Raw genomic sequence first — 16,585 nt, 5'->3', positions numbered from 1 at the left:
TTCATCAGTGTTACAAGATATCCAATCTCCTCTCATAATACACAGCATCGTGATACAATATCTTTTACATTGATCATCTATAAAACATCAAAGGGTGATCAGGTCAGTCTGCTATAGTTTATGGTAGCAAATTAGTTATCTTTGAGGGTTAATAATTTTCTATGGAAATGTAAGTAGGTACTTTGAGATACCGATGCTTTTATCTTCAGAAATGATTGCTACCAACTGGTCATCATCAAAGCATTCACATTTATTGAAAGTCACTGGACCTGACAACAATTACTAGGTCATTGTCTTGTAATAAGTCTGTTTCCCCTGCATTGAATATGGAGTGTTGTTTAAGCCCCTGGGCTTATTGCAAGATAAATTTACAGAATGTATTAAATAGGAATGGGCTTATTACCAGGTATACAGCTTATTGCTGGGTCATTATGGTACTAACAGCACTTTGTCAGACAACAAAACACTAGAAATCCATGCGTAGATAAATATTCGGTCTCAGGTCTCAGGACCAAGTTTGAACTACCCGGTACTCAGATATTTAAGATTTTATCTATTTGACTGAAGTTGAAGTATTTGATACATCTGTGCATCACATGGTTACTTCTTATTTTTTATTTTTTTTTTTCTGAGTGATAACCCTTATCTCATCGTATTGTTGTGTATGCCTCTGTATTACATTCTAAGTATTATTGCGTGACAGAAAATTCTTTTAACAGGATAAGTATACTTATGTATGTGCACACTTTGGTTATGAACTATGAACTTTTTACAACAAACTGATAAGTGAATTTTTCTCAAATAGATCCGTTAGAAACTAGTTTTAAGTTTTAACAATTATTGACAGAGTTATTGCCCTTTTTTCAACAACTATTAGAATAAAAACTTCTCAGGGGAATGAGTGTTGGGCTTGTCACCTGAGTGACTACTGCAGTTAAATTCAGCAGCTAGGAAAACTATTGTATACATTTGATAGCTGGTGTAAACAGCTGGTAATTGATGTTTTCACATCATTAAGTTAACGTCAAATCAGTCACATTGCCATTTCTGCTGGAAAGCTTCAGTCCTGTAATGTCATTACTCTTTCTGCAAGAATTGACAGTTTAGTGAAAACTGAAATTGAAAAAAAGTTCATAACATTGCTAAATTGGAAGAAGTCACAAGCAAAATCCAATTTTTAGATCACAGCTCCACAGATTCAATTTGTGAAAGTTCATCAACATGTGGCATTTAAAATTACTGATAGAAGTGAAGCGTTGAGTTCCATACAAGTTTAAGCAGTAAAAAATAATCTCATTATTTGGGTCATGCAATTGAAAAAAAATTAAATTGGAATTTTTTTGTCGCCGGATGTAATTTGTCAAAATTTTTCTTGAAAACATGGAATGAAATAGTATGATATTGAATGTCACTCAGAAGTTGCTGATGTATATGGATAGCAGATATGGGCTTAGTAATTGATAGATAAAAGAAGCATTTAAAGTGGATCTCTAGCTACTCTGAGTTGCCCCTGTACATCCAATTTCCTGTCCCACTGAAAGGGATTTCTACTTTCTGTCTGCTTCTGGTCAGTCTCCAGTGCTACTGCTGTCAACATTCTAGAAACAATACCTTTTCCTTCATTTGCTTACTGTCTTTCTCCTTCCTCCTGTAGGACTGCATTGTTCAAGTTGAGTTCTTTAGTGTAAAGAATGTCTGCCATCATATCTCAATTACATTCATTAGAAAACATACATGAATGAATTTTTTTAACACTTTTATTTAATATATGTTTGTAAATTTCTACATCACTTTCTATAAGGTGATTTAATAGTCAACATGTGTGTATCTTTCATTAAAAGTCATTAAATGTAATCAGAATGATAGAAATATTGATTATAATATATAACACATGATGATGTCATTGGTCACATTATGTATGACATGATGATGTCATAAGTCACAATATGTATGACATGGTGATGTCATAGGTTATAATATGTATGACATGGTGATGTCATAAGTCACAATATGTATCACATGGTGATGTGATAGGTTACAATATGTATGACATGATGATGTCATAGGTTACAATATGTATGACATGGTGATGTGATAGGTTATAATATGTATGACATGATGATGTCATAGGTTACAATATGTATGACATGGTGATGTCATAGGTTATAATATGTATGACATGATGATGTCATATGTCACAATATGTATGACATGATGATGTCATAGGTTACAATATGTATTTGTTTCACTGTTAATGTAAATAAGTAGACTTTATGATTTGTTGAAGGTGAAAAGGATGGTTCTTTTGCTGTTATTTAATTTATCATGCAATAAATTTGGACAACAGAATCACAGGGATTGTCTTACTAGCCAGGGCTAAGAAAAAGGATTGATGGCTGTTTATTCTGCCCAGTGATAGATATGGTAGGCTTTACCAGACATGTGGGCTTATCACAGGATGAATACAACGTGAAAAATGCATGGTCATCAGTATTACAGCACATGCTTTTCTGAAATAAAAATAGTGGTAGCAATTTTGCAAGCATGACCAAATCCGGGTAAAAGATTTGATGAGCAAGATATCTTGATAGACTAATATCAGAAAATCCTGACCATTATATTGTAGGTGTATCTATGTTTATTTCTCATTCTTTCTCACCTATCTGTAAAATCTAGCTGATGTTATTAATATATATGCCCTACAGCTGCGCCTTTCATCCCTAAGGGTTTATTGTGTGTAGTAAAACCTGTATTATTACATTCACGATGACAGCATAAAGCCATTATGTTCTCATCAGGGGCTGTCATCAGTAAGGTGTGGGAGGACAGGATTGAAGCTCAGGGTCACCACCTTTCAGGAGATAATCTTTTTCTCTGTAGGAGCTGATCAGTATAAATGGATTCTTATAATCAGGTTGCTAAGTGCTATTCTGAACAAGTACAAATCGCTGGGGACCATTATTGTGATACTGAGATCTATTGTTTCTGTTCTGTCAGTGTCCCATAGCGATAGTCTATTTCTTCCTTCTTGAACAAATTGAAGAAAAAAGGGAATTTGTAGATGACAGTTCAGTTTTTGCAACAAGTTTTTGTTTCTGTACTCCATGAACTTTTAGTTTCACAGTTAAATTTTTGACAAGGGGAACAAAAATCAGCTTTTGTCAGCTTTAAAATCTTCTTCTGAAAAACCAAGAATTCCAGAGTCATTATAGGAGAGCAATACTAGACTTAGATGAAGGGCTAATGTTGAGTTTAAGTTATAGTAACGTTGGCATTTAAATTTTTTTTTCTTATTTGTGATAGTGCAAATAAAAGATGTAGTAATATTGTATGACATACCCTAGTTTTTTATATGTTTTTTTTTATTCGTGCACAGACAAATAAGAAAAGATGTAGTAATATTGTATGACATACTCAGGTGTTTTGATATATATATATTTTTTATTTGCATACATACAAATAAAAGAATTTGTTGTAATATTGTCTGACACACCCTGTTAGATAGATTGCCAGATTGGTTCCTCAAATGCATTATAAAGCCTATTTAGATCAAAAGTGCTTTGGTAATTAAAATCAAATTGTTCAGTATCCTAGAGGATCATTTCATGTAATTTGTCCCTAGCATCAAAGAAAGCTCAGCTGTACAGAAACAGACAACACTTGACCACAGGGTGCTCATTTTCTGTTGTTTTCTCCGTCACAAGATTTCGTTTGGTCTTTGAGGACCAGTTGTAATTGATGTTTATACTTTCTATATTGCTGTATAGTTGGAAGTATAAATGAGAGTCTTGTAATATTGCTAAAATTGTGGTTGTAAAGATAAGGTGAAAATCTGTACAAATAATTTTTTTTCTTACAGTTAATTGAATTTACAGCAAATATATATATTACATTTTTGCTTTTTAATGATAAAGTCACATGTGAAATTTTATCTCTGCAAAGATGTTAACAGAGTCTAAATAGTCCAAAATATTAACCTCACAGAAATAATACTGCATCATATACCCTGGTGCCCTGTATTACATAAATCACTCTGATCATCTATCTGTTTGTATGTCCATCTGTCTGTCTGTCTACAATTGTATCTGGTATTATCTTAGAACTTTGAAGTCTGCAACTATTGAAGCTTGTCACAAAAAAACACTTTCAGCTTAAAAAGATACATTAGAAGTTTATGGAGCTCTTGTGCATAGATCATGGTCACTTATTTCTTAAAATAGGGAAAGATGGATTAAGTCATGATAATTGGCTTCTTGAGCTATCAGCTGTGTTCTAGTCATCTTATCGTGTGCACAATCACTGAAGCGATTTAACAACTACATATATACATGTATGCGTGAGAGATTTCGGCCAAGAACAAATAAGGAGCATTGAAAGAATTACTCATCATTATTTTAACACGGAAAAACTACGCAGCACTGCGATACTAATTTCCTTTCGGTTCAATTGATGAAAGCAATTTGTTATGCTCAGTAAATCGAAACAAAGACTCTGGTACTAATTAGTCTCATTGTTTCTCCATCTATCATGTCACGCAAACCGATCTAACGACGAAATTTCACAGAATTTCACATCATAAACAAATATTTATTATAAATATTGAAGTTGTACATATGTATTGTGAAGGGTGCTCTATGTTTTACATGCTACGTTGATGCATTGCCGTGATGATATTGATCTTTTCTTTGGTAGTTGTGTTCAAGTGACGGACGAGGTTCGAGAGTATCTGAGAAAGCCAACGTTTGACAATTGGCAATGGGATGATTCAGAAATGCTGATACTACTTCGACAGATGTACATAGACTTGGATTTCTTATCCAAATTCAACATAGAGGTAAAAAACAATTCTGCAGAGTTATGTAATACATTCACTTCTACATCAGTTCTTTTAAATGAATCCCAAAGACATTTTAAAAATTCAGAAAAAAAGAAATTAGTTGAATGACTGAAAAGCATCATTTATGTTGATAGATATCATTTACTGAAGAATTTGATACAATAAGAAGTCTATCAATCTGCAAATAATACTCCAAATTTTTTTTCCTCAAAAAATTAGCAAAGTATTCTCAAATATCTTTTTTTTTTCTGATTTTTATGAAACACAGTACCACTAACTTGTATGTATATATTATCTGAAAACTGGTAAATATTAAAACTGAAGAGGACACCATTGTTGAAACACCTTACGACTGACTTGTATGTATATATTATCTGAAAACTGGTAAATATTAAAATTGAAGAGGACACCATTGTTGAAACACCTTACGACTGACTTGTATGTATATATTATCTGAAAACTGGTAAATATTAAAACTGAAGAGGACACCATTGTTGAAACACCTTACGACTGACTTGTATGTATATATTATCTGAAAACTGGTAAATATTAAAACTGAAGAGGACACCATTGTTGAAACACCTTACGACTGACTTGTATGTATATATTATCTGAAAACTGGTAAATTTTAAAACTGAAGAGGACACCATTGTTGAAACACCTTACGACTGACTTGTATGTATAGATTATCTGAAAACTGGTAAATATTAAAACTGAAGAGGACACCATTGTTGAAACACCTTACGACTGACTTGTATGTATATATTATCTGAAAACTGGTAAATATTAAAACTGAAGAGGACACCATTGTTGAAACACCTTACGACTGACTTGTATGTATATATTATCTGAAAACTGGTAAATATTAAAACTGAAGAGGACACCAATGTTGAAACACCTTACGACTGACTTGTATGTATATATTATCTAAAAACTGTTAAATATTAAAACTGAAGAGGACACCATTGTTGAAACACCTTACGACTGACTTGAATGTATACATTATCTGAAAACTGTTGTAAATATTTAACACTGATGAAGACACTATCAGCGATGCTGACAGATCCTTATATGTAGTCTTACTGACATTGTGGCTTCCTCATAGCTTTGGATAGCATCCTGTATGTTCAGTCAGGGAGCCATTAGTATTATAGCTTCTACATGGAGACCCAGCATTTACTGGTTTCTAAACTACAACTTTATACCTTGAGCTTAAGATATCACAGCATCAGGTTACATATTATAAAATAATTCTGGTAGTGATGAAATTTATTAGATTCAGATGCTGTTAAGGTGACAGTTCAAATTTGAAATGTAATTTGTAATCGACTTTACGAGAATGGGAGAATCAGCATTGAAATCACGCATGAAAAGTCTGCAGCACCAACCATTGAAAAAAATCATTAATGTAAAATGTCTTTAATCTATTCCTTAGAAATGGCATTTAAATTGGGATTGATCAGATGTATGTGTTCCTGGTTCACCAACATTGATAGAATCAAGCAATTGATCTGACCCAGGTACCATTAGTACAGATGGAATTCATTGAAAAAACAATCGATGGGTTGGAATCTAGCAGATAGATAGCTCATTTCCAAAACATCAGTTAAATCCATATATGAAATATGAAACCAGTCAATGTCGTCAAAATGATTCTGTTCTCAATTTCTTATCATGAGAAGAATCTTGCTTAAAACCTGTTTATGTTTTCATGTATTGAATATTGAGGTAAACCTAATGGTTAAAGAAGAAATTATTTTCTAATCTATGATTTCATTTCCTTCAGATGCCTGTGCTTCACCAGTGGTTGTATGAAGTATATAAAAACTACAACAACGTGCCTTTCCATAATTTTAAACACTGCTTTATGGTCACACAGATGGTAAGACCCCTCTTGATAGTCAGATCTAATGTATTGTGTTATTTAGAATTTTGCAGTCATGTAATTTAAGCCTACAATATATGTCTTTTTAATTTCCAAATGACAGCTAATAGCTCTTTTCAATTTCAATTGTTTAAAAGAATAATAGCAATAGCAGATATTTTTATACATATATTTAATTTTTGGGTACTTTGCAATTCTTATGACAGTTATTACCTCCCCTTTTTGTTATTTTCTATTTTTTCAAGTTTTTACATTGGTACGAAAAGACACAACAAAAACCTAACATTGTACATTTTATTGGACATTTTTTGCACTAAAATGCTTAGAAGTTCAATATTCCTATGTCATCAGACAGAACATAGATCAAAACTCAAACACAGTAATACATTTCCTTTCATCCTCACACACACATATACACACTCAGGTAGTAGCTCTGTTTGATTTTAAATATTTAAAAGCATTACAGCAATAGTAAACGTGTTTATTCATATGTTTACTTTTGGATACTTTGCAACTATCCTAAAAGTTATTATCTCCCTTTAACTTTGCCCTTTGTACCTTATAATCGTCTTATCAAATGGTAATATATATGTTTTGTGTAATATTTTTTTTAATGAAAATACATACATATACATTAGGTAATGGAAAGCAACAGCTATACAGCAACTAGTTTGTAGATTGTATATCCAGTATTGCAAAGTCAAAGAGAGTTAATTGATTAAAATTCTGCCTGAAGATTACTAGTTTTAGTATCCAATTTTACAAATAAACATTGCCTTTGATAAATATATTTCTGCAAATTTTACTTTCCTGCTCTCACAATACTTTCTTTTCATTTCACACTAAACTTTCATTTAAAGAACAGAAAAGATTTTCACCTGTATTCTTTGATTAAATATTGAAATATTTGGAGGCATTCTGAATTTGGACTCATATTTTCCATTCATAAGTTTACACAGATAGTACATACTACCCAACCTGAGATGATATCGGGTTGTATGTGAGGTTTTCCAGGTACAGAAATTCTCTCCAAGAAAATGGATATATATACAATCTCTAATCAGATTCCATTTTACTCTTTCTGATGGACTATGTGGAGAATCCATATATATTCCATTGATAAAACTCCTACTCTTCTGGAACACCTGGTCTTATTCTCCTTTTAGACTTTTTTTATTCATTGTGCCTACAAATCAATAATTTTGAGTTTGTGTTAAGTTTTTGTTAACCTGTTTGTATAAGTTTCTTCATGTTTCTATAGGTGTACAGTCTTACGTGGCTTAAAGAGGTTGAATTTGTTTGAGGATTTTGCTAACATCTCAGAAAGTATTTTCTTTTGTTTCTGTAGATGTATGGTCTGACGTGGCTTATCGACACTCCATCACTCCTGGACGATCTTGATATACTCATACTCATCACCTCCGCCATTTGTCATGATCTAGATCATCCTGGCTACAACAATGCCTACCAGGTAGGGGAGATAACTGTTAAAATCACATCGGGTCGACATGATAACTGAAGTCATAAATTTACCTGTAATGTTACTGTATATTTTATCAATAAGCACACAGAGGCGAAACATAATCTTGGATTCAAAATAAGTTGACAGGCTTATTACAAGACAATGATATAGTATTTGTTTCTACTGAAACTACCCGAGACAATGTGTCTTGCTTTATTGCCAGTCATGTGCTTATTTCTGATAAACTTTAATTGGATGATTTGCATTTACTTTTCTTATAATTGGTATATTTCTTTTGTTTGTCTTTATTTTTAATGGGTATAGTACTTGTTCAGAACCTAATTACCATCAACTTTTAATGTGGAATTTTCATGGCCACATTAAATACTGAATACAATTTTATTTTTGTATTTCAAGCTTCAGAAAAATAAAATTGAAATTCTGATAATTAATATGTTAATAATATACAATGTTCAGCTGCTCTTTCTGGTGGAATAATTTGCTTTCTGAAATTATGAAAATAAATAAAAAGAAATTAAGAAGGTTAATTGATTATTGAGTTCAGGCAGAAAATTGAGTCTCATTCTGAAATCTGTTTAAAACTGAAAGATATGCAAGAATGTCATTGTTTTTTTGATAGATTTTAGCTGGTTTCAAGACTTTTTAAGATAAAGAATTTCGCCTTTTCATGATAGGTAAATGCGAAAACTGAACTAGCCCTGCGATACAACGACATATCTCCTCTAGAGAATCATCACTGTTCTGTAGCTTTTGAGATCCTAGAAAAACATCACTGCAATATCTTCCGTAACCTTCCAAAAGAACAGTACAGAAAAGTCAGAGAGGGCATGATCAGGTAAGTGTGGTAGGAGTAGACTTATTAGGGAGAAATATTGACTGTGATACCATGACAGATGTAATGTGACCCCAAAACTTGAAATCTTGATTTCGAAGGGGATGTCTTCTATGTTGAAAGATTATAACAGTCTGCATTCTGAGATATAGATCTTAACTAACATTGGTCACCTGGTTCAGTGGAACGATGAAAATGGAAGGTTTTGATGGCATCCTTTATTTTGTCACTAAAATACACAGAATTCATTGATTTGTGAAATGTAACACTCGTACAATATTCCATCCACATTATACTGCTTGACTAAGGAGAATTCAAATTGCAGCATTTAAATAAATATTGACCTCTGTTACATATATTTATACATATATTGAGGGGCTTGTATGAAAATGAATAATTAATGCAATATTAGATATGACATTCAGATCTAAAGTGGTTTGATAATAGCTGTTTGCTCTGGCCTTAAAAAACGTTATTAAGTAACATTGACTGGCAATTAAATGGACCGGAACACATAAAAGAGATGACATGTGATTTTAAGGTTGTTTAGTTTGGTATCCAATACATAAAAAATATGTATGTTATGATGGTATTGTGTCCTTATTTGTTGAGTATATCACTCCCTGAACAGCCAGGGTCAGTTTGCGGAAGGTTTGGGTCTTTTTGTTGAAACTCATGGCGACCTCACTGAAAAATATATGAGAGTCGCCACCAGCCTGTTTCTCAGCACCTTGAGAAACACATGGTTTGGGAGCATCAAACAACACATCTTGCAACTTTAACTGAAGTTATTTAGGCCTTGAGCACTGATTGACTGAACTGTTGTGGCCCATTATGCCTAAAACTACATGTATAATTACAAGGATTTAATTTTGATAAGCACCATTGATGGTCTGTCATAACTATCCCAATCCAATTAAATAATAAAAATCATAAAAATTCATTTAGCAAAGCTGAAAACAAACGAGTGTTTTAGTTCTTCTTAATCTTGTGTTAGAGAAGCAGGCCCTTGTTGCTTGTATGTCTCTGATCCTCAGCTGACAAAACTAGCTTCTTGAAAAAAATTGCTGGAGTTGTGGATTATCAAACATTTTAGTAAGAGTAGGGAACAATACATTCCTTTAGAGAGCATCATCACAAGCTCTCCTGCATGATAGTTCCAAAGTCCTACCAACTTAGCCAAACAAGCATGCTCTGTTAGATGAGAGACAGATCTAGCAAGGTTTACAAGGTTGTATAGATGAAGTTATTTGTTAGATGTAGACTATGTAACATCAAAATCTTACTGGATTGAAAATATGACCAACAAGAGACTGAATTATGATGGTAAATTTTTTTTAAAATCTTTTTTTAATTTAGGTGCATCCTTGGAACAGATATGGCGAAACACAATGAGATACTCAGCAGTTTCTCTGCAATCAATCACACATCGAAGTTTGATTTCCAGAACAAAGAACACAAATCTCTGGTAAGTATTATGTCTGTGTTGTGTAAATATTCTGTGCTGTCAGATTTTAGAAGGTGATTATCTTTAACCTTTGTGGCCATATCACTTAAGGATATATCTGTGTACTTCATTGTCTTCAGTTTCCAATTTTCGGTTTAAGTAGCTTCTTGGGTTTGTAAGTGTCACATCCAGAAATTTTGTCACAACTAAGTCAAGTAACGAGCAGCTTTCCTATGGTTTATGTGTACCACTTTCAGTTGGGGAGTTTCACTCAAAGTTTGATAGGTGGATGGGGTAAGGGATGGGGGGGGGGGGGGGCGGAGTTGGAAGAGGGCTTATTACAGGACAAGGCAAATACATAACCTTTCACTTAAGTCAGGTGATAATTTATAATAAAACATATATTGCATCTGTTTTAATTTTACATAACAACAGATACAAGTGTCTTGATTGTTAAATAAATTAAATGCATGACAAACTATTTTGTTACATTATTTATCCTGTAGTTTCATTGGATAAATGATTCTCAGTCTATGATTAATAATATTTTTATATTTTCAGAGCATGAATTAATTAACTTTGCCTAACACTTGCTTTTCAATGTTACATTTACATAATGATGTCAAGTTATGATGTCACATCATACACAAAACTGTATTTTTTTTTATATATATATTTTGATACTTTGAAGTGAGAGCTCCGCAGTGGAAGTTTCATTGGTCCACGACAATAATACAAAATGAGTATATGCTGTATCAATGCTTCTCCATTTTTCTCTAGATGATGATAATATTGATGAAGGTATCCGACATTTCTAACGAAGCCAGACCCATGGATGTAGCAGAACCTTGGCTTGATTGTCTGTTAATGGAGTTTTTCAATCAGGTCAGAGGGTGTTCAGAAGAGATCAATGGATTCTCAATCTTACTGGCTGTAAAACTTGTACATTTGCGAGCATTTGTTTTCATTTTGGACTTGATTTTTTCCTTACATCTATATTTGAGCCTGCCTGCATCGTTGTTGTAGTAAATTTTGTTTGTCTCCACTCCCCTCTTATTTTCTTTTCCCGTAACCAAGACAGTAAAATTTAGGCAGGAAAGTTCAAAGAACAAGATTTGTATGGTCTTTGAACTATAATCAATGATGATATTGACAAATTTCTTGGCTTGTATTGTTATTTGCATAATACAAAATTATACTTGATCAAATTGAGGGCTTTATGTATTGGATTTAAAATCAAAATGACTTTTGAAACAAAACGTTATAAAGGCATATTTTCTGCAAATTCTGCAAAAAATATGGAACATTTCATGTAAAAAATATCTTGTTATCAATTTCATCAGGGATTGATGAAATTATCACAAATTTTGTTAATTGGAACTTTACTGGTGCCTAGTAAAAATGTTTTAAACTCATTATAATTCTCATCTGAGAAAGAAACCTACATTGATCTTGTATTCTGCCTATATACTGTACAAAAATTCTATGTAATCATATATCTATCTGGCAGCAGAGAATCTCCAGCTTAAACATCACTGTTTTGGTTTGGGTTTATGTTTCAGTTTACCATTGTAGCTGAATATTCTTTGATTTTTATTCTGAATAGCAGCTGTCCAGGTGATGCACCACACCCTCCTCATCAATCTTTAGAAATTCTTCATCAAATGCTGTATTCATTAAGTGCACTATTGTCTTCGCATTTCCTGACTGGATTCAGAGAATAAGCCCTTGTCGTGTTTTTGCACTGTCAGTATATTCTGGCTAAATATAATGAATCTGATGCTATCTCAGGGATCATTGATGTAGATCGGGCAATGAAAAAATGCTTCAAGATCTGTTATACTAGTGACCTATATGCAAAAGTTTACATGGTGAATTAAGTGTGATTTTAAATTAACATATACACAGGAGAGACATTTTTTCGACAACAATTAAAACTGGTCATCAATCTCTTCTTTGCCACGTGCTAATTCCCAACAATACCCGCAAAACATAGTTATTGTTATAAGAAAAAGCTGTTATTGTTATTTTTAAAAAAAAAATTTGGTATTTCGAATTTTTGATACAGAAGCTTTTAATTTTTTTCCTAAATCTCTAGAAATGGACAATTTCTTCAATCTCACTTTCAAGTTATTTATTTATTTATTTATTGTGGTTTTACTCAGTTCTGGAAAATTGCAAAAAATTGAACCCTTCAAAAAAAAATGACCTGGACAGCTTGTTGAGAGAAGAAATCAGGGACCAGACTCTGAACCATGAACATTGAGTCCACCATAGCATCTGGTATTAAAAATGTATTTCAAACTTCAAAGATCTGGATCAGATTGATAATTGCTTACAAGATGGCAAAAGTCTTGCTTCCAGCTCCAGGGTACCTGAACTTTGATAAACACACATAAGTTTTACACCTTTTTTGTATCAAGCTTTGTTTACTTATAATGACAAGTTTTTGTGGGGAAAAAAATTCTGTTAAATTCAATCTTAAGAAGGCATCTACAAGTTTACAACATTTATCTACATGACAGATGTAGATGTATTAAATCTGAAAATAAAACTTATTTGTACGTGATATAATAATGTTATCAAAATTTCTACAAATACCTTTTCATTTTTTTACATCAAATGGTCAATAAAGTACATTTACATAATATTCAAACCTGCAGATGAATGATGAAAATATTCAAATTAATTTCTTATAAAATTAATCCTACAAAAACTCCTCATTTAAATGTATGATGAAGGTAAAAAAAGCTTGATACAACATTTCACCTAAAAAGGAAGTTGTTTTGTTGTTGTTTATCTGTGAAAGGTTTGCATGTATCCGGCTTTGTACCCAATATACTCTATTATCTATGTTATTTTTATCAGTTATGCACTTATTCCATTCCCTGCAAAATGACTTTAAATCATGCCTCTTGGACACATTGAAGAATTCATTCATATGATGTACATTTATATTGGTACCAAATATCAATCAAGTTGACTATTATGATTAAATTCATTGTTATGTATATATTTTAATGATGGACAGCATTAAAAAAAATAGTTTGTTGTTATATTATGACACAAACATTTTAAAATCTTGTTTATAAATCAAAAGAAAATTTTAGTAAAAAACCTGAAGTCTATTCATTTTATGAGGAAATGCTGATTATTGTTAAGAATGTTATTGTAGTGAAAAAAAAAAAACTTCTTTTCCGGTATGGTTGTACAGAAATTGACTAAATTTTTCACTGTGTCCATCTGACTTGTGTATTAGATTTCTGGCTAGTAATGGTAAATGTTTTTGTTTATCCCCATCTTATTGTGTCTCCCTACTTTCTTTTGTTTTTATCAGTTCTTAATCATACTGATAAAAGTAGCTGACATTTCTAATGAATGTCGTCCCATGGATGTTGCTGAACCCTGGCTAGAATGCCTTCTTCAGGAATTCTTTAACCAGGTAAAACAAAATCAGCACTTCAAGATATATACAAAGTCTACAGTTTCTGCATTTCTGAAATTCTGTGATCATGCCACAATGATATTTCCTCACCTGAAAAGGAAGTTTATTAGGGGTAAAAAGTACAGGTATGATATGATAGCAATATCCACAAATGAAGCTCGACTTGTATGACTACAGGCATTGTAAAATCAATACTATATTAGATACAATAACAGATTGTAGTGTAATTTAGATGTAAATGTATAAAACCTTGCAATAACTTCTTCCAACAAACCATGCAACCTGGAGTCATGATATTTATATAAGGTCTTAATTAGCCAAGACCAGGTATACTTACATTGTAAGAATATTTCATTGACTGTGAGGTTTACAAAAAATGAATAATAATTTTGTTGTCTAGCTTACTGGGTTAAAATGATGCCAACAGTTCATATTTCAAGGTGTTATAGGCCTTCTGTACTTTGATACATGGATGTAGGACTATTGTTCTCAAGAATGTTCCAACTCATTGGGTTGTATTTCATTACAGAGTGATGTAGAGAAGTTGGAAGGCCTACCTGTTGCTCCGTTTATGGACAGGGAGAAAGTAAACAAGTCCTCATCACAGATAGGCTTCATCAAATATGCTCTACTGCCGCTATTTGAATCTCTCGGAGAGTTATTTCCTGTCATAGAGGTGAGCTCAGTTGTACTACAGTTTCACTGTCAAAGGTCAAGGTGACGGTAAAAAGATCAAGTTTTAAATCACCGAATCGCTCACAAATCATTTTCTAACACCTGAAGGAAAAAATACTAGTGTGTATGTTAAGGATGCCCATGTTCTTCTCTTTGGGTACGATCACATTCACAGTTTGCATTTTGGAGTTGTAAGGTCAAGGTCATTATCACTATGGACTATAAATAAACTTTATATTTCTGCTTTTCAAATTTATAGCCAAAATTGGAGAACTTAGCCAAGAGAGGCTATTTTCAAGGATTTTAGAATTGATTTCGACGTGCGTTCCACATTTTTGATACAAAGGTCAGACAAAAAGATTTTCTTCATTTGAAAGACCATTGCATATGATCTCCAGTTCTGTGCTGGATTGAATTTTTAATTCTGAAGGGTAAAAAGTCACTGTTGACCACTTTTGAAGTAAGATATCTGAGACAAGGGGTATATATCTGTATGAGACCCTGCTCACTTTGTTCTCATTATCCTGTTGTGATGAATGTCTGAGGGGATATAGGAAGGTTAGTGTATGTATATATGACCATTATATCAAGCTGAAGGTCGCCTTTTTTTACAAAAGTCTTGTCAGTACTCTGGTGTCTTCATTTCTGGAGGTTTTTTTTTTTAGTAAATAGCTTCACCACACTCTATAATGCGGACGTTTAAATTTTGGGGTTATAGAACCAGTTATGGTTAATGGTGCTATCTTTACAAAATCTTTGTCAATACTCTAGTGGTTAAACACTTACATTTAACAAGTTTAAATTTTAGGGTTGTATAGTTGAAATCAAGAGCACTTTCGCTACTTTCAGAAAATCCTAGTTGGTGCTCAGTTGGCCTCATGTCTCATATCTTGATTTTTTGTCAACTTTCAGACAATTGGCCACTGCTTATGTTAAAGTGAAGTTTTGAGAGGTTTTGAAGCATTTGCAATGTCTAGATACAATTTGATTTATTTTTGCTCTTGAACACCTATGGTTTCATAAGAGTGATGAGATTATTTCTATTTTAGACCAATTAATTAAGGGTAATCTATTTTAAGGATTCACAATATCTGTTGGACTCTTGAACTCCAGCACATGTTGATTTTATCAATCATTTGTTGTCAATATGTTGGAGTTATGCATTCAGTTCTAACCCAGCCAATTAAAAAGAGGAATTTTTATTTTAACCTCAATTTTTTAACATAATTTATCAAAAATTTGAACTATTTTCAATTGTCTGATTAGTGAAATAGAAAGAACAGCTTAAAAGGTGTTTTCAGTAATTAGTTCAGCAAAACCTGGTACATTATATGAAGCAGTTTTCTGAGGCTTGAAGATTTGAAAACACTCCAGTTCTGTCCTTGAAATTTCCAAAAGTTGACTATTATTGTTTTGAAATAGAATGATAATGATATAAAAGTGTGATACAACCATAATTTTGACTGTGACAATATATTTTTGTAGGCGGACATCATCCAGCCAGTACGAGCAGCTCTGGATTACTATACCAACATGCACAAAGCATTAGAGGAGGAGAAAAAGAAAAGAGAGAGTGTTGGGGACATGTCGAAACAGAATGGCATCAAACAGTCTAGTCAGATCTCTGCTACATGACATTGCTTCACTGCTTCACACATGACACTCGTAATGGACAAGTTTCTTTAGAGGTGTGAGCTACGTATTAGCTCACACCCGTTTTTGTATAATGGTGCAATCTCCTCTTTGTTGTGGTGGATTTCATTTTAGAATAAAGGGGACATTTTTTAAGTGATATTCTTTTTATGTTGCTGAAGCTGACAACTGTTGATTTGAATCTGGACCAGTCAAAATAATGGAGTCCATTGTTATGATGATTGAACATATGTGATACAGTCCTTTCTATGGAACTGAGAAATTTGTGAATTTTCTGACGAAAAGTTGTCCTGCCTCGGCTGCTCATGATTATCGTAAGATATGATGA

At 32.7% G+C, this 16,585-nt stretch overlaps 1 protein-coding gene across 1 annotated transcript in view; it reads left to right on the top strand.

Annotated features, from left to right (window-relative positions):
• The window catches only part of LOC132551306 (high affinity cGMP-specific 3',5'-cyclic phosphodiesterase 9A-like), a 54,535-nt gene extending 38,208 nt beyond the window's left edge, over nt 1–16,327 (top strand). The window contains exons 6-13 of the mRNA XM_060215432.1: nt 4,693–4,834; nt 6,624–6,719; nt 8,071–8,193; nt 8,880–9,040; nt 10,397–10,505; nt 13,822–13,926; nt 14,459–14,605; nt 16,090–16,327. Of these exons, the coding sequence (XP_060071415.1) occupies nt 4,693–4,834; nt 6,624–6,719; nt 8,071–8,193; nt 8,880–9,040; nt 10,397–10,505; nt 13,822–13,926; nt 14,459–14,605; nt 16,090–16,239 (1,033 nt within the window). The 3' untranslated portion in view covers nt 16,240–16,327. The remainder of the gene's footprint in view (nt 1–4,692; nt 4,835–6,623; nt 6,720–8,070; nt 8,194–8,879; nt 9,041–10,396; nt 10,506–13,821; nt 13,927–14,458; nt 14,606–16,089) is intronic.
• Nucleotides 16,328–16,585: the final 258 nt, after the last annotated feature.

This window comes from Ylistrum balloti, unplaced genomic scaffold (genome assembly GCF_031769215.1).
Source record: "Ylistrum balloti isolate Yb309-2 unplaced genomic scaffold, AGI_CSIRO_Ybal_v1 Utg370192, whole genome shotgun sequence".
Classification (NCBI taxonomy): domain Eukaryota; kingdom Metazoa; phylum Mollusca; class Bivalvia; order Pectinida; family Pectinidae; genus Ylistrum; species Ylistrum balloti.
This window is presented reverse-complemented; position numbering and strand designations above follow the sequence as displayed.